Source organism: Podarcis gaigeae (assembly GCF_964106915.1).
Source record: "Podarcis gaigeae genome assembly, chromosome: 2".
Lineage (NCBI taxonomy): Eukaryota > Metazoa > Chordata > Lepidosauria > Squamata > Lacertidae > Podarcis > Podarcis gaigeae.
Genome location: NC_139679.1, coordinates 22,996,607 through 23,015,983, shown reverse-complemented (window position 1 = coordinate 23,015,983; position 19,377 = coordinate 22,996,607). Strand labels below are relative to the sequence as shown.

The following is a 19,377-nucleotide window of genomic DNA, read 5'->3' as shown; positions in this document are numbered from 1 at the left end:
TCAGCTTCCAAAAGAACGTTCGAAAACCAGAACACTCACTTCTGGGTTTCGATCGTTTGGGAGCCAAAGCATTCGAGAACCAGGCTGTTTGAAAACCAAGGTACGATTGTTATACAAAACACAAGTGAGTTAGATGATTAAAGATTTTATTCTAAGCAGCAAGCAATATAAAGATACATACCAAGCAAGCACTTCAATCTGCCACTTGGAAGCCGTCAAAAAGTGGCAAAGTGACTCCCCCAGGTAGCCTCAGTTTGCACGGCCCCACGGCTGATCAGTCTGTGCACGGGCTTCTCTCTAAAACTCTGCCCACAACCATCCGATTTATAGATAGCTAGCCTGTGTGGCTTGCCCGACTGGCTAAAAAGGTAAAGGTACGCCTGACCATTAGGTCCAGTCACGGACGACTCTGAGGTTGTGCGCTCATCTCCCATACGGCCGAGGGAGCCGGCGTACAGCTTCCGGGTCATGTGGCCAGCATGACTAAGCCACTTCTGGCGAACCAGAGCAGCGCACGGAAACGCCATTTACCTTCCCGCCAGAGCGGTACCTATTTATCTACTTGCACTTTGACGTGCTTCTGAACTGCTAGGTGGGCAGGAGCAGGGACCGAACAACGGGAGCTCACCCCATCGCGGGGATTTGAACCGCAACCTTCCGATCGGCAAGCCCTAGGCTCTGTGGTTTAGACCACAGCGACACCCGCGTCCCAATGCCTCACTTTCTCAAAACAATGCCCAATATCAAAGAAGGTACCCTGCACTTCCTCCCAACTGATTAGGACATTCATGCCATCAAAGAACTTAACAAGAGGCAGGGAAGGAACAGAGGCAGGTAGAGCAGCCGTGTCAGATCACTAACTCCTCAAAATACAATTTATCTTCCGGATAGATTGCCCATGCAGCTTGGCACTAGAGACACGGCCACAGCTGCACGCTTTGCAGATGCCATACAGGTGCTGCTCCTCCATTATTACACCTGTGCCACTTTGCCAACAGCTGATCAACAGTGCATCCGTTGCTTCCTTCTTTTCTACAGAGCTGGGGGAGTGGATCAGCCACAGGCGGATCATTAGGGAAAACCAAATGGAGCTCAGCGAGGGAGGGGTGTACACTCACACAGGGAATAGTGTTAGAACTTTAAATCAGGCGCATCACTGAAATTATGGATTGCTAGAGCAAATTGGATGTTTTGAAAGGCAAGCTGAGGTGGATCAACATTGTCCTCATTCCACAGGTAATTGTTACAGCCCTTAAGTCCTGGTGTTTGAGATGGGGGGAAATATGTGCGTACAGTGGTACCTCGGGTTACATACGCTTGAGGTTACAGACTCCGCTAACCCAGAAATAGTACCTTGGGTTAAGAACTTTGCTTCAGGATGAGAACAGAAATCGTACGGCGGCGTGGCAAGCCCCATTAGCTAGAGTGGTGCTTCAGGTTAAGAACGGAACAAATTAAGTACGTAACCAGAGGTACCAGTGTGGTACCTCGGGTTAAGAACTTAATTCATTCTGGAGGACTGTTATTAACCTGAAACTGTTCTTAACCTGAGATACCACTTTAGCTAATGGGGCTCCCACTGCCGCTGCTGTGCGTTTTCCGTTCTCAACCTGAAGCAAAGTTCTTAACCCAAGGTACTATTTCTGGGTTAGTGGAGTCTGTAACCTGAAGCGTCTGTAACCCGGGATACCACTGTAGTCCTCTTCTCCTGCCCCACTCCCAATTTCTTTCTCTTCCACTTTCCAAGACACCTATGGGGTACTGGGGCAGGTAGGAATCTAGGGCCCAGTTACTACACCTTCCCAAAACTAAAGGAAGATTAAAAAGAGAGAGAGGTGGTATTGGAAAAAATGCAAAATGAGACAGAATTTAAAAGGAGGGAGGGGGAGATGAAGAGAAATGACACTGGAAGGGGCGTTGTGCCAAGACCTCCAGCTAATCCCCCTGATTTCTGTTCTGGTTTCTGTTCTGGTAATGTATTTTGTGTTTTCATATTGTGGTTTTATGCTATGAACTGCCCTGAGACCTGCAGGTACAGGGCAGTATACAAATTAAATTCTTCATCATCATCATCATCATCCAGTGGTCAAACCTGCCAAGTGCATAGGGAGAAAAGCATTCTGGGAAAGCTCCCACCCCCGACCCTTTCCCACCTGTTTGAGCAGCGTCAAGATGTCCAGCTCGTTCTTGAGACTGTAGCCAGGCAGCATTGCATCAAACTGCTTCAGCCATTCTGGCCCTCCTTCGGGGCCCTTGGGAGCCGCTGGCTTCTCTTTGCCTAAGGGGAAAGGGGGGGGAGGAGAGACCTTTTAAACAGGTACTTACAGCCAGGGGCACAGAAACCTCGAGTGCACATATGCGTCCACGATCTCCTGAAGTTTGGCTACTTACCCTGCGCGTCAGCATCGACTTTTCTGGGCTCGCTGGCAGCAGCTCGCATGGGGCTGTCCGGAAACAGCACTTCGTAAGAACTGGGGATCTTCATGCTCAACAGCTCTGCCACTGCCACCATGACACCGTTCAGGTTCTGGGGGAACATGGGAAGAGTCAGGAAGGAGCGGTGGGCAGCCGAGCTGCCCCAAACCTTTGCGGGGTAAGCTCACCTAGCCGCATTTTGCACAACCACCACTGCACACCATTGCTTCAGCATCCCAGACAGTGGACTGAGAAAGATTCAGCCGAGCCTTCCCTTAAACTTCAATCCCAAACTCAATCCCCGCAAGGACTGTCAGCATCTGCAGTCTGGGAGCCACTGCCAGCCCTCCAGTTGTTTTTGGATTACAACTCCCACCATCCCCAGCTACCGGGACCAGTAGTCAGGGATGATGGGAGTTGTAGTCCAAAAACAGCTGGAGGGCCAAGTTTTGCAAACACTGGTGTAGACAATGCTGAGCAAGACAGACCAATGTTTTGTCACAATGCAGTTTATCACATTCCTATGTTTTGCTTCTGGATGTAAGTCTCACGCTGCTAGTGTATCATTCAATCTCTCCTCAGTGACTCGCAGCTGAAAACCTGAATTGTGTATCAGCATATTGTCTGAGGGGGAAGGGGATGCAAGAAGGAAAGTTGCAGATCTCTTGCATGCGATCTGGTGGGGACTGCTGGCGCAAACACATGTGCTGCAGTCTCCACGTAACATGTGCAAATTCAATGCCGGTGTTGAAAACTGGGGAGAAATTTACTGCTCGGCTCTGACCGCTGGGAAACCAAGCAACATGGTTTATCCCAGCTCTGCCTTTGCGTCCAAACAACTTATCCAGTGGCTCTCCAGAAATTTATTTTTTATTTAGCAAGATTTGCTGCTTAATTAAAAGAACCTCCAAGCCATTCACATTAAACATTCATTTTTAAAGTAGCAGCACAAGACATTCAGCACATAACCCTCCCCCCCAATTTATCAATGTATCGATAAAAACCAGCTACACCTAATCAAATTAAATGTCTGGCTAGGTTTGCCTGCGCATGAAAATTTCAAGACTCCGCCCCCATCCAGACATTAGTCCTGCCCTATGCGAAACAAGACGTGGTAAAAAGCACCACCACGTCAGAATATTTATCACCCCTGAAACAATTGTGAAGCCTTGCCCTTGGGTCGGGGGCTTTTCTGTGGTGGCTCCCTACCTTGGCGGCAGCTGCAGAGACAGTGAGCATGACAGAGACCTCGCTGCCCTTGGCTTTCTCCCAGGACGTGCCTGGAGTCCCCTTTCCCACTTGCTCCAAGGTCCCATAAGGCTTGGCATCTGGGAAAGCTGAGAAGCGGGAGGCAAGGGGGAGACAATGGCAAGAGCCAAACACACACACACAAGTATAATTAGCACTTTGTATCACCTTAGAAAAGGACGCGGGTGGCGCTGTGGGTTAAACTACAGAGCCTAGAACTTGCAGATCAGAAGGTCGGCGGTTCAAATCCCCGTGACGGGGTGAGCTCCCGTTGCTCAGTCCCTGCTCCTGCCAACCTAGCAGTTCAAAGTGCAAGTAGATAAATAGGTACCACTCCAGCGGGAAGGTAAACGGTGTTTCCGTGCACTGCTCTGGTTCGCCAGAAGCGGCTTATCGTCATGCTGGCCACATGACCTGGAAGCTGTACGCCAGCTCCCTCGGCCAATAAAGCGAGATGAGCGCCACAACCCCAGAGTCAGCCACGACTGGACCTAATGGCCAGGGGTCCCTCTACCTTTACCTTTATCACCTTAGAAAGCACAGGGCTACCCAGCACTCAAATCAGACCCTGTTTCCCTCTTAGAATCAAGATGTCTGTTGCCAACAGTACCCGAGAAGAGCTACATCTGCCGTTGGAGAGCCTAGAATCATAGAAGGGACCTCAGGCATCAAGCAGGGATGGGGAATCTCGGGCCCGAGGGCAGAACACATTTTTATGCGCCTCTTTTGCCTGGCTGCAGGGTGCCCTTGCAGTGGGACAGTGTTCCTTATTTCCCTGCCTGGACTCGGGTCCGTTGTACAAAGTTTCACCAGTTGCTTTGCCCAACTTCTGCATCCGGCCCCCGGAAGGCTGCCCAAGAAGGAATGTGGCTCTCAGGTTCCTTCTCCCTGACCTAAAGTGATGGGCACCTTCTCCATAGGACAACAGCAGCAGTTTTTTTCAAACATTTATTCAAAAGTTATAATACAGCTTTGTCCACTGCCGTATTATCACAGAATGATCACTCTAATCCTCCATCCCACATCACTGTCATGTTGCCTTGCCGAATATCCTCAATAGGAGCTCAACTACCGGTCTGGTTTACTAAACATTTTCAATCAATATACCCTCCCCCCAGACACCTCTGTGATAATGATGACATTGAAATATCCTGTCCTTCTTCAATAAAAGTGAAGAAAAGGAGGCCAAATCGTGTCAAAGGTATCTTTTTTGGAGATGCCTTTGATTAGTCACCACTGGTATGTGAGAAAGCAAACCTCCAGATTATTATTAACCCAAGCCTCAATTGGCATATTAGAGGTTTCCTTCCATCGCTGGGCAATAACTAGCCGGTCTGCTGTGAATAGGAAGGAAATTAATTCTTTAGATTTAAGGGTAGAATTTGGGGTCAAATCTAGTGATGATAAGGCAAGTGCCGAATCCGGGGGGGGGGGGGTAGTTTAGTGGTTTCACAGTGTGGTCCATGCCTTTTGGGATAAGGTTCTTCATCTGACCTCCAAAGACAGCGTCAGAGTTTAGATGCTGCGGCAGCCCATTCCCTTGAGCATCTTCTCTGTCCCCCACAAACCTGGGATGCTGGCCTTTGGGATGATGGGGATGACTGGAGAGAGGGGTCTCTCTTCCACCTCTGGCTTGGCTCCCGACAGCAGGGGAAAGCGTGGCACCTCTTCGCTCAGGACACTCTCGGGGGATGAGGCTGGGACGATGCTGTCAGGGGAGTCACTCTCCTCGTCGCTCTCCATCCTGGAAGGAAATCGGGCAGGACCTCAGAACAGTGCTGCCACCGTTGCCATGGCTTCTGAAAGAGGTGGGACTGCGGTAACCCAGCCTGAACCACACCCTAGGTCAGGGGTGGGGTGGGGGACCTGTGGCCCTCCAAATGCCACCAGACTACAGTTCCCATCATCCTTGACCACTGGTCATGCATCTCCAGGGCCACAGGTTCCCCAGCCATCCTCACGATTCCAGGAAGATGAGATGCAAGGGTTTCCCAAACGTGGGTCCTCAGCTGTTTTGGGACTACAATTCCTATCATCCCCGACCCCTGGGTCCTAGGGATGATGTGAGATTATAGATTAAGAATATAGTGGTACCTTGAGTTACAAACGCCTCAGGTTACAAACGCCTCAGGTTACAAACTGCTAACCTGGAAGAGTTACCTCGAGTTGAGAACTTTGCCCCAAGATGAGAACGGAAATTGTGTGCCAGCAGCGCAGCGGCAGCAAGAGGCCCCATTAACGAAAGCGCACCTCTAGTTAAGAACAGTTTCAGGTTAAAAACGGACCTCCGGAACAAAGTAAGTTCGTAACTAGAGGTACCACTGTAATGATGATCATCCTCCTTCTCCTCCTGCTTCTCCCAGAGCAAACAAGGACCACTGACCAACTATACTTCTTTGGACTACTGTTTCTAAGCCTACAATTTTTGTCTGGTTTTTGTTTATTTCAACCCTTTATACTGCTTAACCACAGCTGTCTCTTAACTGGTGTACAAAAGACCCAATGCAATAAAAACTAAAAGTGAGTTAAAACTATTAAATCGGAGAGCTATTAAAAAGCCTGCTGGAATTTTAAAAACGTCTTCAGTAAGTGCTCGAAGTTGAACATGGTGGTCAACAATTACCAACATCCTGAACTAAGTTAGGTTTATAAGAATTAGGACTTGGAAAGCCGTTATAAGGATATGCCTGGAAATTCAACCAAGGGGAAGCGAAGAAGTCACTTAACAATGTTAATAAGTCTAACTTTAATAAGGTTATGATTTATGTTTGTTTGTGTGTTTTGTTTGTTTATAATTTTGTGAAAATTAATTAAAAAAATTGGGGAAAAAAACAATTCCCAACATCTATGTTGAGGTAGATGGGAGGTGATGCAGGCAGGTGACGCAACGCAGGTGAAGTAGATTATCAGTCTTCCATACTTCCCGACAAAACTTCACCCAAGCTAGATCTCAGAGAGGAAAAGCTTCTCCTCCCAAATGCAACAGTTAATGCTATAGCTTCCATTTTGGGGGAAAACCCCATGAAACAGAGGTTCAGGATGCCCCGTGGTCAAGTTGGTTCCATCCTCCAGCTCCATCCTTACCTGACATCTTCGGTCTGGTTGTGTGGCGGTGTGGGCAGAGCTGCGAGGAGATCTAAGCTTTTCACTTCCACAGGGGGAGCGTCTGCAAACGTGAGGCAGAAAACTCAAGGTTTAACATGTCAGGATGCTATAGGGACGGGGGGGGGGGTGGAATTCTAATCATGGCTTCGCTGGATCAATTCCAGCTTGTTGCAGCCTCGTGCTGTGGGCAAGAGGCTCGGAGGCTTGCAGCCTATCGCAGGCCAAACTTAACGCTTACCTTTCTTAGGCTGCTTAACATCAGACCGGCCAAGCAGAGGACTGGCTGGTTCTGGGAGATAATCTGTCTCTTGCTACAAGGAGGAGTGATCCCAGACCCCTTAACGGAGGCAGCCACATGTCCATGCCTGAACATGGACCCACACGGATGCAAGTAAGCATCGACTGGCTGCAAATTTCCCCATTTTGGACAAGGTCCTCAAGTGGGCGGGTGTCCAATTCCAGATACGACTGAGTTGGACGAATTTTATCTTGATCCAAATTCAAATCCATTTCAAGCCCAAGCTTGGCAGCTGGAACAGCTTTGGTGGCTGCCTGCCACACGCTCTTTCCACTACCCTTTTAGAGTTCATTCATTCAGCCTTGTGTTTTTTTAAAAAAAAAAAATTAATTTTTTTTAAACTAAGTAATAAGAATAAATAAGAATAAAAATGTGCACCCCCTCTCCTCGAGACCATTCCATTGTAACGATCCAGCCTCCCAAAATTTCAACACTTCTTGCGATAGTTTGATCCTTTTCCGTTTTAACAGTACAGATTCTACAAACACCTTCCATATCTCCTCAAAATAATATCTCCTGAATATTTCCCGCTTTCCCTTAATAACACATGTTATCATTAAAAGCTAGATCCTATATTCATTCAGCCTCTATTGGCATAAATTAGACAATAAAATCATAAAAGAGAAAAAAATATATAAAACATGGGTAATCCAGACATACTAAACACCTAAAAAGTATAAAAGACTCAGCAGCCACCATTAAGTAAAACTAAGTAGTTTTAAATGTGACTTTAACAACAACAACAACAACAACATTCCTTTAGAGTCAACAACCCTTTAGAGTCTCTGCGCCAATGAATGCAGCTCTCTCAGTAGCCCACAAGGCAGCAGCCATCAATACAGTCGTACCTTGGTTTTCTAACAACTTAGTTCTCAAATGTTTTGGAAGTGAGTGTTCCCATTTGCAAACGTTCTTTGGAACCCGGACATCCGATTGGCTGCAGGAGCTCCCTGCAGCCAATCAGAAGCCGCGCTTTGGTTTCCGAACGTTTTCGGAAGTCGAAGGGACTTCCGGAACGCATTCCGTTTCGACTTCCGAGGTACGAATGTATCATGAATTCAACCCAAATCATTTTGGCCTCACCGGTTTCTTTTAACTTCCACTGGGAAGCTTGGAGCAGCCCCCCCATCCAAAACCTGAACAGGGGCCTACATGCATATGCGCTTCGAGGATGCTGAAGAGCGCCAGAGGTTCCGGAACCTGGCAGCACTTCTTCTCCTCAGCTGTGGGGCTAACTTACCCTTTTGCCCTTCGTGCTCATGGGGAAGCACCGGCTCCTTGGGCTGCTCTGTCAGCTCCTCGGAAGACAGGACCCCATTCACCAGCTTTTGCTGCACCGAGGGGGGCGGTGTGGGAGGCAGCGAAGAAGGTGGGGTTGGTGGGTTGCTCAGATTGTTCTAGAAAGAGATCAGAGGAGTCTGTATCCAGCAGAGCCCCCACCCCACCCCCAAACCTGAGGCGCTTTAGGTCACCTCACCAAAACCCATATTTCCATAAACAGCTTCTTTTTTTGAGGGGGGAGCCACCCGGATTATTCTTATTAACTTAATTTATATATCGCCCTATACCTGGGGGTCTCAGAGCGGTTCACAGAATAAAATCAAGATATAAAAACACAAAATGCCTAATAAAAATAAAAGCAACAACCCAATAGCGCCACCCCCCACAAAAAAACACCACATTTTAAAAGGGGATAGGATATAAATCAGATCAACCAAAGGCCTGGTTAAAAAGGAAAGTTTTTGCCTGGAGCCTAACAACTTTTTGTCATGGGGCAGCCTATAAACAGTGTGAATTATACCAACCATTAAATATATCTAAAAGGTTTATAGGCTGCCTGTCAACACAGCTTCCAGAGTTGTTCAACAACTTGGCTTATATGGACAAAGAGTGCTCTCCCCGGGAAGGCCTGCCTGGCCCCTACTTTGATGCGGAGACATTTTTAATTCCCCAGACCTTTTAAACCGCAGCCGACCTAGTTTTACGTAGTGCGGTTTTATTAGCTTGCCTTCCTTGGCTCTGTAATCATTGCCATTAAGTTGTTTTATTATTTCTGGTTGTTCTTGTCTCTTCTGTCAGTCACCCTGGAAATTCTCATGCACTGAACAGGGGGTGGGGTACAACCAGCTAGATGGGTCGCTGGGAGTGACCACCGTGACCACATAACACCAGTCCTAAAAGACCTACATTGGCTCCCAGTACGTTTCCAAGCACAATTCAAAGTGTTGGTGCTGACCTTGAAAGCCCTAAACGGCCTCAGCCCAGTATACCTGAAGGAGCATCTCCACCCCATCGCTCAGCCTGGACACTGAGGTCCAGTTCTGAGGGCCTTCTGGCGGTTCCCTCACTGCGAGAAGCAAAGCTACAGGGAACTAGACAGAGGGCCTTCTCGGTAGTGGTGCCCGCCCTGTGGAACACCCTCCCATCAGATGTCAAGGAAATAAACAACTATCTGACTTTTAGAAGACATCTGAAGGAAGCCCTGTTTAGGGAAGTTTTTAATGTTTGCTCGTTTTTTAAAAAAATATTATTAATATTCTGTTGGGAGCTGCCCAGAGTGGCTGGGAAAACCTAGCCAGATGGGTGGGGTATAAATAATAAATTATTATTTTATTTTAATTTTAATTAATTTTATTTTTATTTATTTACTTCTACTACTACAGTCATACCTCAGGTTGAATATGCTTCAGGTTGAGTGTTTTCAGGTTACGCTCCGTGGCGACCCGGAAGTAACGGAGCGCATTACTTCTGGGCTTCGCCGCTCGCGCATACGCTCAAAATGACATCACGCACATGCGCGGAAGCAGCGAACGGATCCCGTTCGCATCCAGAGGTACCACGCTACTACTACTACTACTACTACTAGTGCTTTTCTTCTGGAAAAGAGGTACCGGTATTCACCATGACATTGCTACAGTAAACACCACACTTTTAACAGGTGCTTTTCTTCCAGCTCTCGCGTTTCCTTCGGGGAAGAGAAGCCCTGGTGCAAGGCGGCTCGAGGTGACACCCAGGGAGGCTTCCCATCCAGGGCAGCCCTACCTCCTGCCAAGTGTGCCGAAACGAGATCAGGGGCTGGCGGTCCTTACCTTGGTGAGAAGCTGGGAGTAATAGTCCGGAATGCTGTCCAAGGCGGCGTTACCAAAGGAGCCCTTCAGCTGGCTCTTGCCGTTGACCGGGCTGCTCCCAAAGGGGGGGAAGAGGTTGAAGTTGGCTGTGATGACGGGCTCCATCAGAGGCAACAAGGAGAGCTCCTGAGAGGCGGTGGAAGAGACAGAACTGGGTCAAGGCAGTCGGCAGTTTCACACACCGGCACATCCCTGTGCAAGGAGATGTCTTCTCCTACAGACCCCGGCCCAGGGGGATCCAGAGAGGTCTGGCTGCGCCGGGCATGCCAGTAGACGTGCACAAACCCCTTCCCTCGCAGAGTTCTCTCCCCCCCCCCTTTCTATTTTATTTTGACAAAGCAATAATCATAAATAAATAAGAATTAAAATGTGCACCCCACCACCGAGATCATTCCATTGTAACTATCCAACCTCCCAAAATTGGTTTTCGAACATTTCGGAAGTCAAACAGACCCCTGGAACGGATTAAGTTCGGCGCTTTTGTTTTTGCTATTTAATTTGCGGTTTTGTTTTTTGGGCTTTTTTGATTAAAATGTTTTTGCGACTGTGTGGAACCCATTTCAGCTACTGATTGATTGTGTTACTGCGGAAATGGATAAAAGCCCCCCCCCCCCCCGGTCCAAACAATGACTATCATCAGTGCAGGTAAGAAAAAAATTAATTTTAATCATCTACAATACTGTTTTCTTTATAGTATGGTATATTGATTATTGCTTTCATTTTATGGCTCAATGGTGTCGTTAAACAGTAAAATTCATGTTAAATTGCTGTTTTAGGGGTTGTTTTTAAAAGTCTGGAATGGATTAATTCATTTTGCATTACTTTCTATGGGAAAGCACGCCTTGGTTTTGGAACGCTTTGGTTTTGGAACAGACTTCCGGAACGGATTAAGTTTGAGAACCAAGGTACCACTGTATCTATGAATAAATACCAATAAATCAGTTATTTTATTTTATTTTTTAAAAGGCTACCCAGCCCTCCCACAGCAGCTGCATAGCGCAGAGTACCTGCTTGAGCTGTTTCATCAGGGCCTCGTTGGATTTCACTCCGTCCTCTTTGCGCAGCTTCTTGCGAGAGTTGGCGACTCGCTCCCCGGCTTTCTGGGACCGCTTGGGCTTTGGCGGTGGGGGCTTCTTGGCTGCCAGCGCGTCCTGCAGGGAACACCCCAAAAAGGGAGAGGAGAGAAAACGAGACAAGAGGAAAAGTGAATTTCTGCATTGCTGCCTCGGATCATATGCCTACCCTGCCTGGAGTTATCCAAGATCCCCTTCCTAATGCTCCCAGTAGAGATCCACCTCCAAATCTGAGCTGATCCACTCTATACACACAGTGAGGGGGAGAAATTATGGACCATACCAGACTGATGGCAATGTAGGCCCTGAAAGACCTACACTGGCTCCCAGTACGTTTCTGAGCTCAATTCAAAGTGTTGGTGCTGACCTTTAAAGCCCTAAAAGGCCTTGGCCCTGTATACCTGAAGGAGGGTCTCCACCCCCATTGTTCTGCCCGGACACTGAGGTCCAGCTCCGAGGGTCTTCTGGCGGTTCCCTCACTGCGAGAAGTGAGTTTACAGGGAACCAGGCAGAGGGCCTTCTCGGTAGTGGCACCCGCCCTGTGGAACACCTTCCCATCAGATGTCAAGGAAATAACAACTATCTGACTTTTAGAAGACATCTGAAGGCAGCCCTGTTTAGGGAAGCTTTTAATGTTTGATCATTTTTTAAAAATTATTAATAATATTCTGTTGGGAGCTGCCCAGAGTGGCTGGGGAAACCCAGGCAGATGGGCGGGGTATAAATAATAAATTTGTTGTAGTAGCAGTAAGTAGTAGCAGTTGTTATTATTATTAGATTTATTTCCGAATGCTCCCCCTCCTAAGTGAAATCCAACCCAACGCCCCCTCTGACGTCCCTGCCCGCCGTTCCTCCTCCTTCCCTGCACTCTTACCTCTCGCACATCTGGCACCGGCTGCAACCGGCCCTCCGCCCCGGCGATCTTGCCATCCACGTGCCCGTTGACATCGCCTGAGCGCTGCGTCGCAAGAGTGACGTTCTTGGCCCGCAGCAGCTTCTGCAGCAAGAGGTGTCCGGCTTCGGTGCGGGTGAGGCTGTTGGTGGTTGCTGGAACGGCGGCGGAAGGGGCCAAGACAGGGTCCCCGTTCGCCTCCCGCTTGACGGGCTGGGTTCCACTCATCAGGGCACACTGGGAGGCTTCCTCCTTGGGCTCCTGTTTGATGCAAACAAGGGGAAGGTCTCCTGGCGGCGGGGGCACCCTTCCCGCCAAGGGAGAAGCAGCTTCTACCACCTGCCCGTTGGCCGTGCCAGTCTCTGTGGCCTCTTTGGTGGTGTGGCACTCGGAGTCTCGGAGGCTGCACGTCCCGGGAGTCACTTCTCCCGCGCTTGGGGGTGTTGGGGTGGAGAGCAGCAGGGAGCTGGGAGTAGGAGGCTGGTGCCTCTGGGTGGGAGTCTGCTGCTGCTGCTGCTGTGGCGGCGTCTGCTGCTCAGGGCTTTTAGCCAAGAGCAAAGGAGACGGTCTCTTTGGCTCTGGAGGGCTCGGATGCTGCAGTGGCGTCTGCTGCCCAGATGCCATGCCGGCAACGCTCAAGGGGACAGAGGGAGCCTGAGGGGTGGGGAGCCTCACCATCCCCTGCTGCTGGGGACAGACAGCGGATTGCTGGCTCACCGGGACCCTCTGCTGCTGCTGCTGCTCCACCGAGGCACCGAAACCCTGGTCCGGACGAATCTGGAAGACCGCCAGGGGTGGCTGCCTCTGCGGCTGCTGCCCCACAGCGCCCGGCAGGGAGAGGTGCTGAGCAGCTTGCTGGCCTTGCTCGGGGGCCGCCTGCCCCGGGTAGGGACTGGCTTGCCGCAGCACCTGGTTCTGCTGCTGCTGCAGCAGGTTCTGCTGGTGCCTCTGCATTAGCAGGGCCTGCAGCTGCTGCTGCTGCTGCGGAGTCAGGTTCCGCAGCTGAGGGTTTTTGGAGATGACGCCCTGCAGCTGGGCACGGATCTGGCCCATCACAGGGCTGGACAGGATGCTTTGTCCTTGCGGGGAGGACTGCTGCAGCATCATGCTTTGTTGTTGTTGTTGTTGTTGCTGCTGCTGCTGCTGCTGCATCATCAGCCCTGGTGTTTTCGAGGGCCCGGCTGGGCTCTGAAGGCGTTGTTGCTGCTGCTGTTGTTGCTGCTGCTGCTGCTGCTGGAGGTGGTGCTGTCCCGGCAAACCTTTGGAAGGCTGCTCCAGGTTCTGTCCCATCATCCTTTGCACTTGGCCTTGCTGCTCCATCTGCTGGTTGAGCAAATGGGGGCCCTGAGTTGCATCTCGATGGTGCTGTTGCTGCTGCTGCTGCGACAGCTCTTGCTGCAGAATGCCGTCTATAGGCAGGTGAGAACGCAATGGCTGCTGGAGGAGGTTGTTCTGTTGTTGTTGTTGCTGCTGCTGCTGCAGGTGGCTGCTTTGCTGCTGCTGCTGCTGCTGCAAGTGGCTGCTTTGCTGCTGCTGCTGCTGCTGCAAGTGGCTGTTTTGCTGCTGCATCCGTAGCTGCAGGGAGCCCAGCATGTTCTGCTGCTGGGGGCCCAAGAGCAAGTGCTGGGCTTGGCCCAGCTCAGCTGACTGCTTCTGCTGCTCCCCGTGCTGCTGGAGCATCAGCTGAGACGGCTGCTCCGGAAGAGGAGCCCCGTGGCCGCTCAGCCCCTGCTGCTGCTGCTGCTCTTGAGTGCTCATCTGCAGCTGCCCTCCCATCTCTGGGCCCACCATGTGGGGTCTTAGCTGCTGTTGCAATGCACCGTCCGCCCCTTCGGGAGGCAGCATGGCCGTGCCGCCTTCTGGCCCTCCTTGCTGCTCCTTGACAGCCAACCCCTGCTGCTGCTGCTGCTGGGCTGTCTGCATTCCCTGAGTCGAGGAGTGCAGCTGCTGGTTCAGAGACCCGTGCTGCGCAAAGTGCTGGAGAGGTTCGGCGCCCACGCCCGGCCCCTGGCTCAGGGCGCCCTGCTGGGAAGCCGGCCCCTGGCCCAGGAGAAGCTGGTGCTGTTGCTGGCTCAGCAACGTCCTCTGCTGCTGCCCTGGTTGCTGCTGCTGCTGCGGTGACAAAAGTAGCCGATGCCCCATCATGCCCTGCGCCTGCTGCACCAGCTGCTGAGGCACTCGGTGCTGCTGCCCCTGCTGCTGCTGCTGTGGGGCCAACAACATTTGCCTCTGGGATGCCGGGTGCCCCATCACGCCCTGATGCTGCAGCATTGAGTGTCCCAGCATGGCTTGCTGCTGCTGCTGTTGCTGCGGAGAGAGCTGCTGGACCAGGACTCCCGCCTGGTTTCCCAGCAGTCCTTGCTGCTTGGGGAGCAGATTCTGGCTCGGCTGGGGCGTGGGTGGCGGAGGCGGGGGCTGGCTCATCAAGCCCACCTGACCCATCGTGCTTTGCTGCTGCTGCTGCTGCACCGAGATCTGCCCCATAAGGCTTTGCTGCTGCTGCATTGCCATTTGTCCCATGTGACTTTGCTGCTGCTGCTGCTGCTGCTGCATGGACACTTGCCCTATGAGGTTCTGCTGCTGCTGCTGCAGCTTCTGCGCCAGCTGCAGCCGCTGCTGCTGAATCTGCCGCTCCTGCAACAGGCGGTTGCTGGAGAAGAAGCTGTTGGGGGCCGAAGCGCCCGATGGCTGCTGCTGTTGCTGCTGCTGCCCTCCCATAAAGGGTAAACCCTGCTGCACAGCCACGGCAGCGGCCTGAGGGAGGCGCAAGCCGGCCTGGCCTGCTAGACCCTGCGGCCCCGGCTGGAGGCCGTGCGCGGAGAGGAGCTGGCCAGGGAGCTTGGCCATCAGGCGGGGGCTTTGCGAGGGGCTGAGGGCCAAGACGGCGGAGCTTTGCTGCTGGTGCTGCTGCTGCTTGTTGCGGTACTCAGCCATGAGGTTGGTGTGTTCCTTCTGCTGCTTCCGAACCTGTCAGAGAGAAAGAGGTGGCAGAGGCAACGTAAGCGCAGCAAACAACAAGGAGGGGTGCACCTGTTTTCTCCTACCATTAGGAAACCCACTTAAGGACTCTATACGGGCTCCGGAACACCCCATATGGGAAAGGGAGCCATTTTTTTTATTGTAACAATTCAGTGGTACCTCAGGGTACATATGCTTCGGGTTATATATGTACGCTTCAGGTTACAGACGCCGCTAACCCACAAATAGTACCTCGGGTTAAGAACTTTGCTTCAGGATGAGAACAGAAATCGTGCTCCGGTGGCGCGGAAGCAGCAGGAGGCCCCATTAGCTAAAGTGGTGCTTCAGGTTAAGAACAGCTGCCCGAGGTGCCACTGTACCGCCCGAAACCGGTTTGAAGTCCAGATTATGGTATCAGTTTCATAATTTCTGACTTGGCAATATATCACAAATCATGGTGTGTGTGTATTTGTGCGCGCGCCATGCAAAAATCACAATGCAGGAGAAAATGTGAAGCCCGTCAATGTCTCCATCCTTTTATCAGACACTTGTGATATACAGTGGACCCTCCAGATTCATTCCGGGAGTACGTACGTACCACGAAAAGTCCGCATATAGAGGCACCGCTTCTGCGCATGCGGCAAAACCCGAAAGTATACACCGTGCTCGCAACCTGAAAGTTACGTTACCCGAAGGTAACGTAACCTGAGGCTCCACTGTACTGAGATCTTTAGCTGGTGATATATTGTGATGCTGAAAACCAGCCCGGCAGCAAAAGCATGTTTTATAAGAATTGGAAACTCACAGGAATGTGGGAATCTGCTTTCCCCCGCCTGAATTAGACCACTGGGTCCATCTGGCCAAATATTCTCTACACTGACTGGCAGGCAGGGGAACCCCATTCAGGCAGGAGTCTCACACAGTCCCACATAGAGATGTTGGGGGTAGAATCTGGAACCTTCCTGCAGGGGGAGCAGATGTTCTTCCATGGACCTACAGCTCTTCCCCAAGGTTTTTTAGAAAAAGGGAATTTGGACAGCTGAGGATACTTGGATGCTTCTTAAGACCCGACATTTCTGCCGAAGCATAAAATGCACAGAAACTTGCACAGAGCAGATAGACTCCTCCAATCTCTCCCACCCACCCCTTGCCCAGGTGAATATTCCATCCCTACCAGGTGTCATGGACTGCTGGTAAAAGGTGAAAGACCCTGGGGCAGTTAAGGCGACTATGGGGTGTGGCGCTCATCTCTCTTTCAGGCTGAGGGAGCTGGTGTTTGCCCACAGACAGCTTTCCAGGTCATGTGGCCAGCGTGACTAAACCACTTCTGGAACAACGGGACACTGTGACAGAAGCCAGAGCGCATGGAAATGCTGTTTACCTTCCCGCCACAGGGGTACCTATTTGTCTACTTGCACTGGTGTGCTTTTGAACTGCTAGGCTGGCAGGAGCTGGGACAGAGCTACTGGAGCTTACCCCGTTGCGGGGATTCGAACAGCCAACCTTCCCATCGGCAAGCCCAAGAGGCTCAGTGGTTTAGACCACAGCGCCACCCGTGTCCTGATTTGGCCACCCACATTTCTTCCTTAGCACCTCCCCGACTCCAGCACCCTGTGCTAATGCAAGACCTGACTCTCTCCCTCCTAGCATCTCATCACTCAGGAAGAGCCAGGAAACCACTGCGGGGTGGGGTTCGTTTTGCCTCCATCGCGAGTCCTCCGGTCCTCCACAGACCCCTTTTTAGTTTTCTCGGTCGTGCCGAGAGCAGTGGCCTTTGGACTTAAAACGGACGCAAGCTAATCTGGGTGCTTTACCTGATCCAACTGCTTCTGAATCTTGCTCTGCTGCTCCGTCACCAGCTTGAGCTTCTCGGCATCAGCCTCGGGGAACTCCCGGCCGGCCTTTTTCGCCGTCCGCTGCTTGGCGCACAGGGCCTTGCGGGACTTGCGGTGCACCCCTATCTGCTCCTCCAGCACCTTCAGCTGCATCTGGAGGAGTTGCTGCGTATGGAGGAGCCAGTCTTCGTACTGGCGCTGATCAGCTTCATCTGGGGGGGAGTGGGGGGGGGATGAGAAACACTGGGTTTTGGAAGCTGGAGACATGCAAGACAGGTCAGGCCATATACTTTGGCAGACATAGAGGAAAAGTTGAAACGCCTTGCCTCTGGCACTTAATAATTTCCGTACTAGCCCACGAAGGCTATGCAAGGCCCTCCAGTCCTCAGACTCTGAGATTCTGCAGAACTTGCAACCCACGGATAAATTGTTATTATTTTTTACTAAATCTGTATGCCACCCTATACTCTCAGGTCTCAGGGTGGTTTGCAAGATAAAAGCACAATATAAAAGCACAAAATACATAATCAAAACAAAAAAAACCCAATAACCTCCACTGACATCCCCAATTTTGTGCTGGAGCCACAAAAGGCACATCTTCATTCCTGCAACCTTTCACCCAATCACAGAACCAGCCTCGCCAGCGATTCTTCACCATGCATGGCTACAACAACCCATGCGCCCCTGAAATGCAATCTATCCTGCCTGCAACATGGGAGCTTGCATCTGCTGCAACTCAGAGCCTCTCCGTTGCAACGCAACCACAGTAGAACCTCGGTTCTCGAACGTCTCCATAGACAAACATTTCTGAACCTGAACGCCAAAAACCCGGAAGTAACTGCTTCGTTTTTTGAACAATTTTCGGAAGCCGAACATGCCACGTGGCTACCATTTTGAGTTTCCCTATTGTACTGACGATTCTGCTTTCAGTTTTCGGACATTTCAGAAGTTGAACGGTCTTCCGGAACTCATTACGTTCGAAAACCGAGGTTCCACTGTACTTTCTTGCACGTTCAACAACACACACAACTTATCTGTTCTTTGTTATTATCCAAAGCTGCCAGGTGGTTAAAAAGCACTAACAAAGAGAACAGAGTTCACCCTCTGCTGTCAGCAAAACGCTACCAGTTTAGGAATTGCGATTGGAAGCAGGAGGAAGTCCTTAATCCAGATCTAAGCAATGTGGAATAGATGGCTTATGAGGCCATGTATGCAAAAAGCCCAGGTGGGCAGGAGCATTACCCAAGGAAAAGCAACACCACAGCCCTTTCAGGACTGGTTTCTGCCAACTACTCACTGATGACACCTTGTGCAAAAGTGGGTGGGTTTGGTCGAGCTTGTGCTGGGTCATTGCTCCGTTCCTGCAAGGGATTTGAAAGAATCAGAATATCTGCAGTGGTACCTGCCACAGTCCCCCCCCCCCCCGATCCCACAACCAAAAGAGCCAGCACTCCCCAAACCCATCCGTTAAAAAAGTGTGGGGAAACTGAAGAGGGCCTGCCAAATCCCTGCTCACCTGTCCTCCAGAGCCAGGCAGGGTGTGGTTCTGCATTTCAGATGAAGACGACGCTCCGGACAACCTCTGAGCCAGCAAGGAGACTTGTTGCCTGGGGGAAGAAGGGGAACAGAATGAAGGGAGCCAGTGTTGGCCTGAGAAGCAGACTCCAGAAAACCTTAAATCCAGAGTCCGGAGCAAGGCCCTCTGAGCTAAACGAAAGCAAAAGCGAACTACACATTATCCAGGCTCCTGGGCCTCCTGCCCGGGGTACTTACCGATTCATGCTCGGAGCCACTCCAATGGTGCCCTGCGCCATGACTTTTTTGATACCCTTCAGAGCCACCATCTTGGCCTTGGCGATGGGGTCCATGATGTCCTCGGTAGCAAATTTATCCAGATCTGTGGGAGGGGAGGAGATCAAGAAGTGATCAGGCCAGACATGGCCGCTTCACAACCAAGCCTCATTCGTTTGCTGCGTGAGATCTGCCAGCACACAGCTGGCCCCTTGAAACCATAATCTCCTAGAATGTGGGGCCGAGGCACAACCAGGAGGAAGGCTACCAGCGAGCCAACGTGTTCATGGCTGCGCAGTTCCTTTTTAAGTCAGTGTTTCCCAAGCTTAGGCCTCCAGATTTTTTTTTGGGGGGGGACTACAACTCCCATCATCCCTAGCTAGCAACACCAGTGTTCAGGGATGATGGGAACTGTAGTCCGAATACAGCAGGAGAACCAAGCCTGGGAAACACTGCTTTAAGTCAACAGCTGGTGCATCTGTGGGAGATGCAAACTGCTCAGCCTCCATCTCCTTCTTTCCATTTTACGTATTTTTATTTTGTACTTTTCAAGTTTATACATTTCACTAATTTTACAATCATTTTGACATTTCAAAACTTGACTTCCTTCTCCCTCTTTCTGCGGTTCCTTAAA

The 19,377-nt window shown here is 50.9% G+C and overlaps 1 protein-coding gene across 16 annotated transcripts in view; it reads right to left on the bottom strand.

Annotated features, from left to right (window-relative positions):
* The window catches only part of KMT2D (lysine methyltransferase 2D), a 107,206-nt gene that overhangs the window by 15,891 nt on the left and 71,938 nt on the right, over positions 1-19,377 (bottom strand). For all 16 annotated transcript variants that reach the window (XM_083727289.1, XM_083727281.1, XM_083727290.1 and 13 more), the window contains 13 exons: positions 18,726-18,849; positions 18,469-18,559; positions 18,250-18,313; positions 16,932-17,164; positions 12,142-15,126; positions 11,202-11,345; positions 10,156-10,320; positions 8,307-8,463; positions 6,748-6,829; positions 5,232-5,407; positions 3,625-3,752; positions 2,392-2,527; positions 2,154-2,278 (listed from right to left, as the gene is read on the bottom strand). In XM_083727289.1, coding sequence (XP_083583415.1) covers positions 2,154-2,278; positions 2,392-2,527; positions 3,625-3,752; positions 5,232-5,407; positions 6,748-6,829; positions 8,307-8,463; positions 10,156-10,320; positions 11,202-11,345; positions 12,142-15,126; positions 16,932-17,164; positions 18,250-18,313; positions 18,469-18,559; positions 18,726-18,849 — 4,610 coding nt within the window. The remainder of the gene's footprint in view (positions 1-2,153; positions 2,279-2,391; positions 2,528-3,624; positions 3,753-5,231; positions 5,408-6,747; positions 6,830-8,306; positions 8,464-10,155; positions 10,321-11,201; positions 11,346-12,141; positions 15,127-16,931; positions 17,165-18,249; positions 18,314-18,468; positions 18,560-18,725; positions 18,850-19,377) is intronic.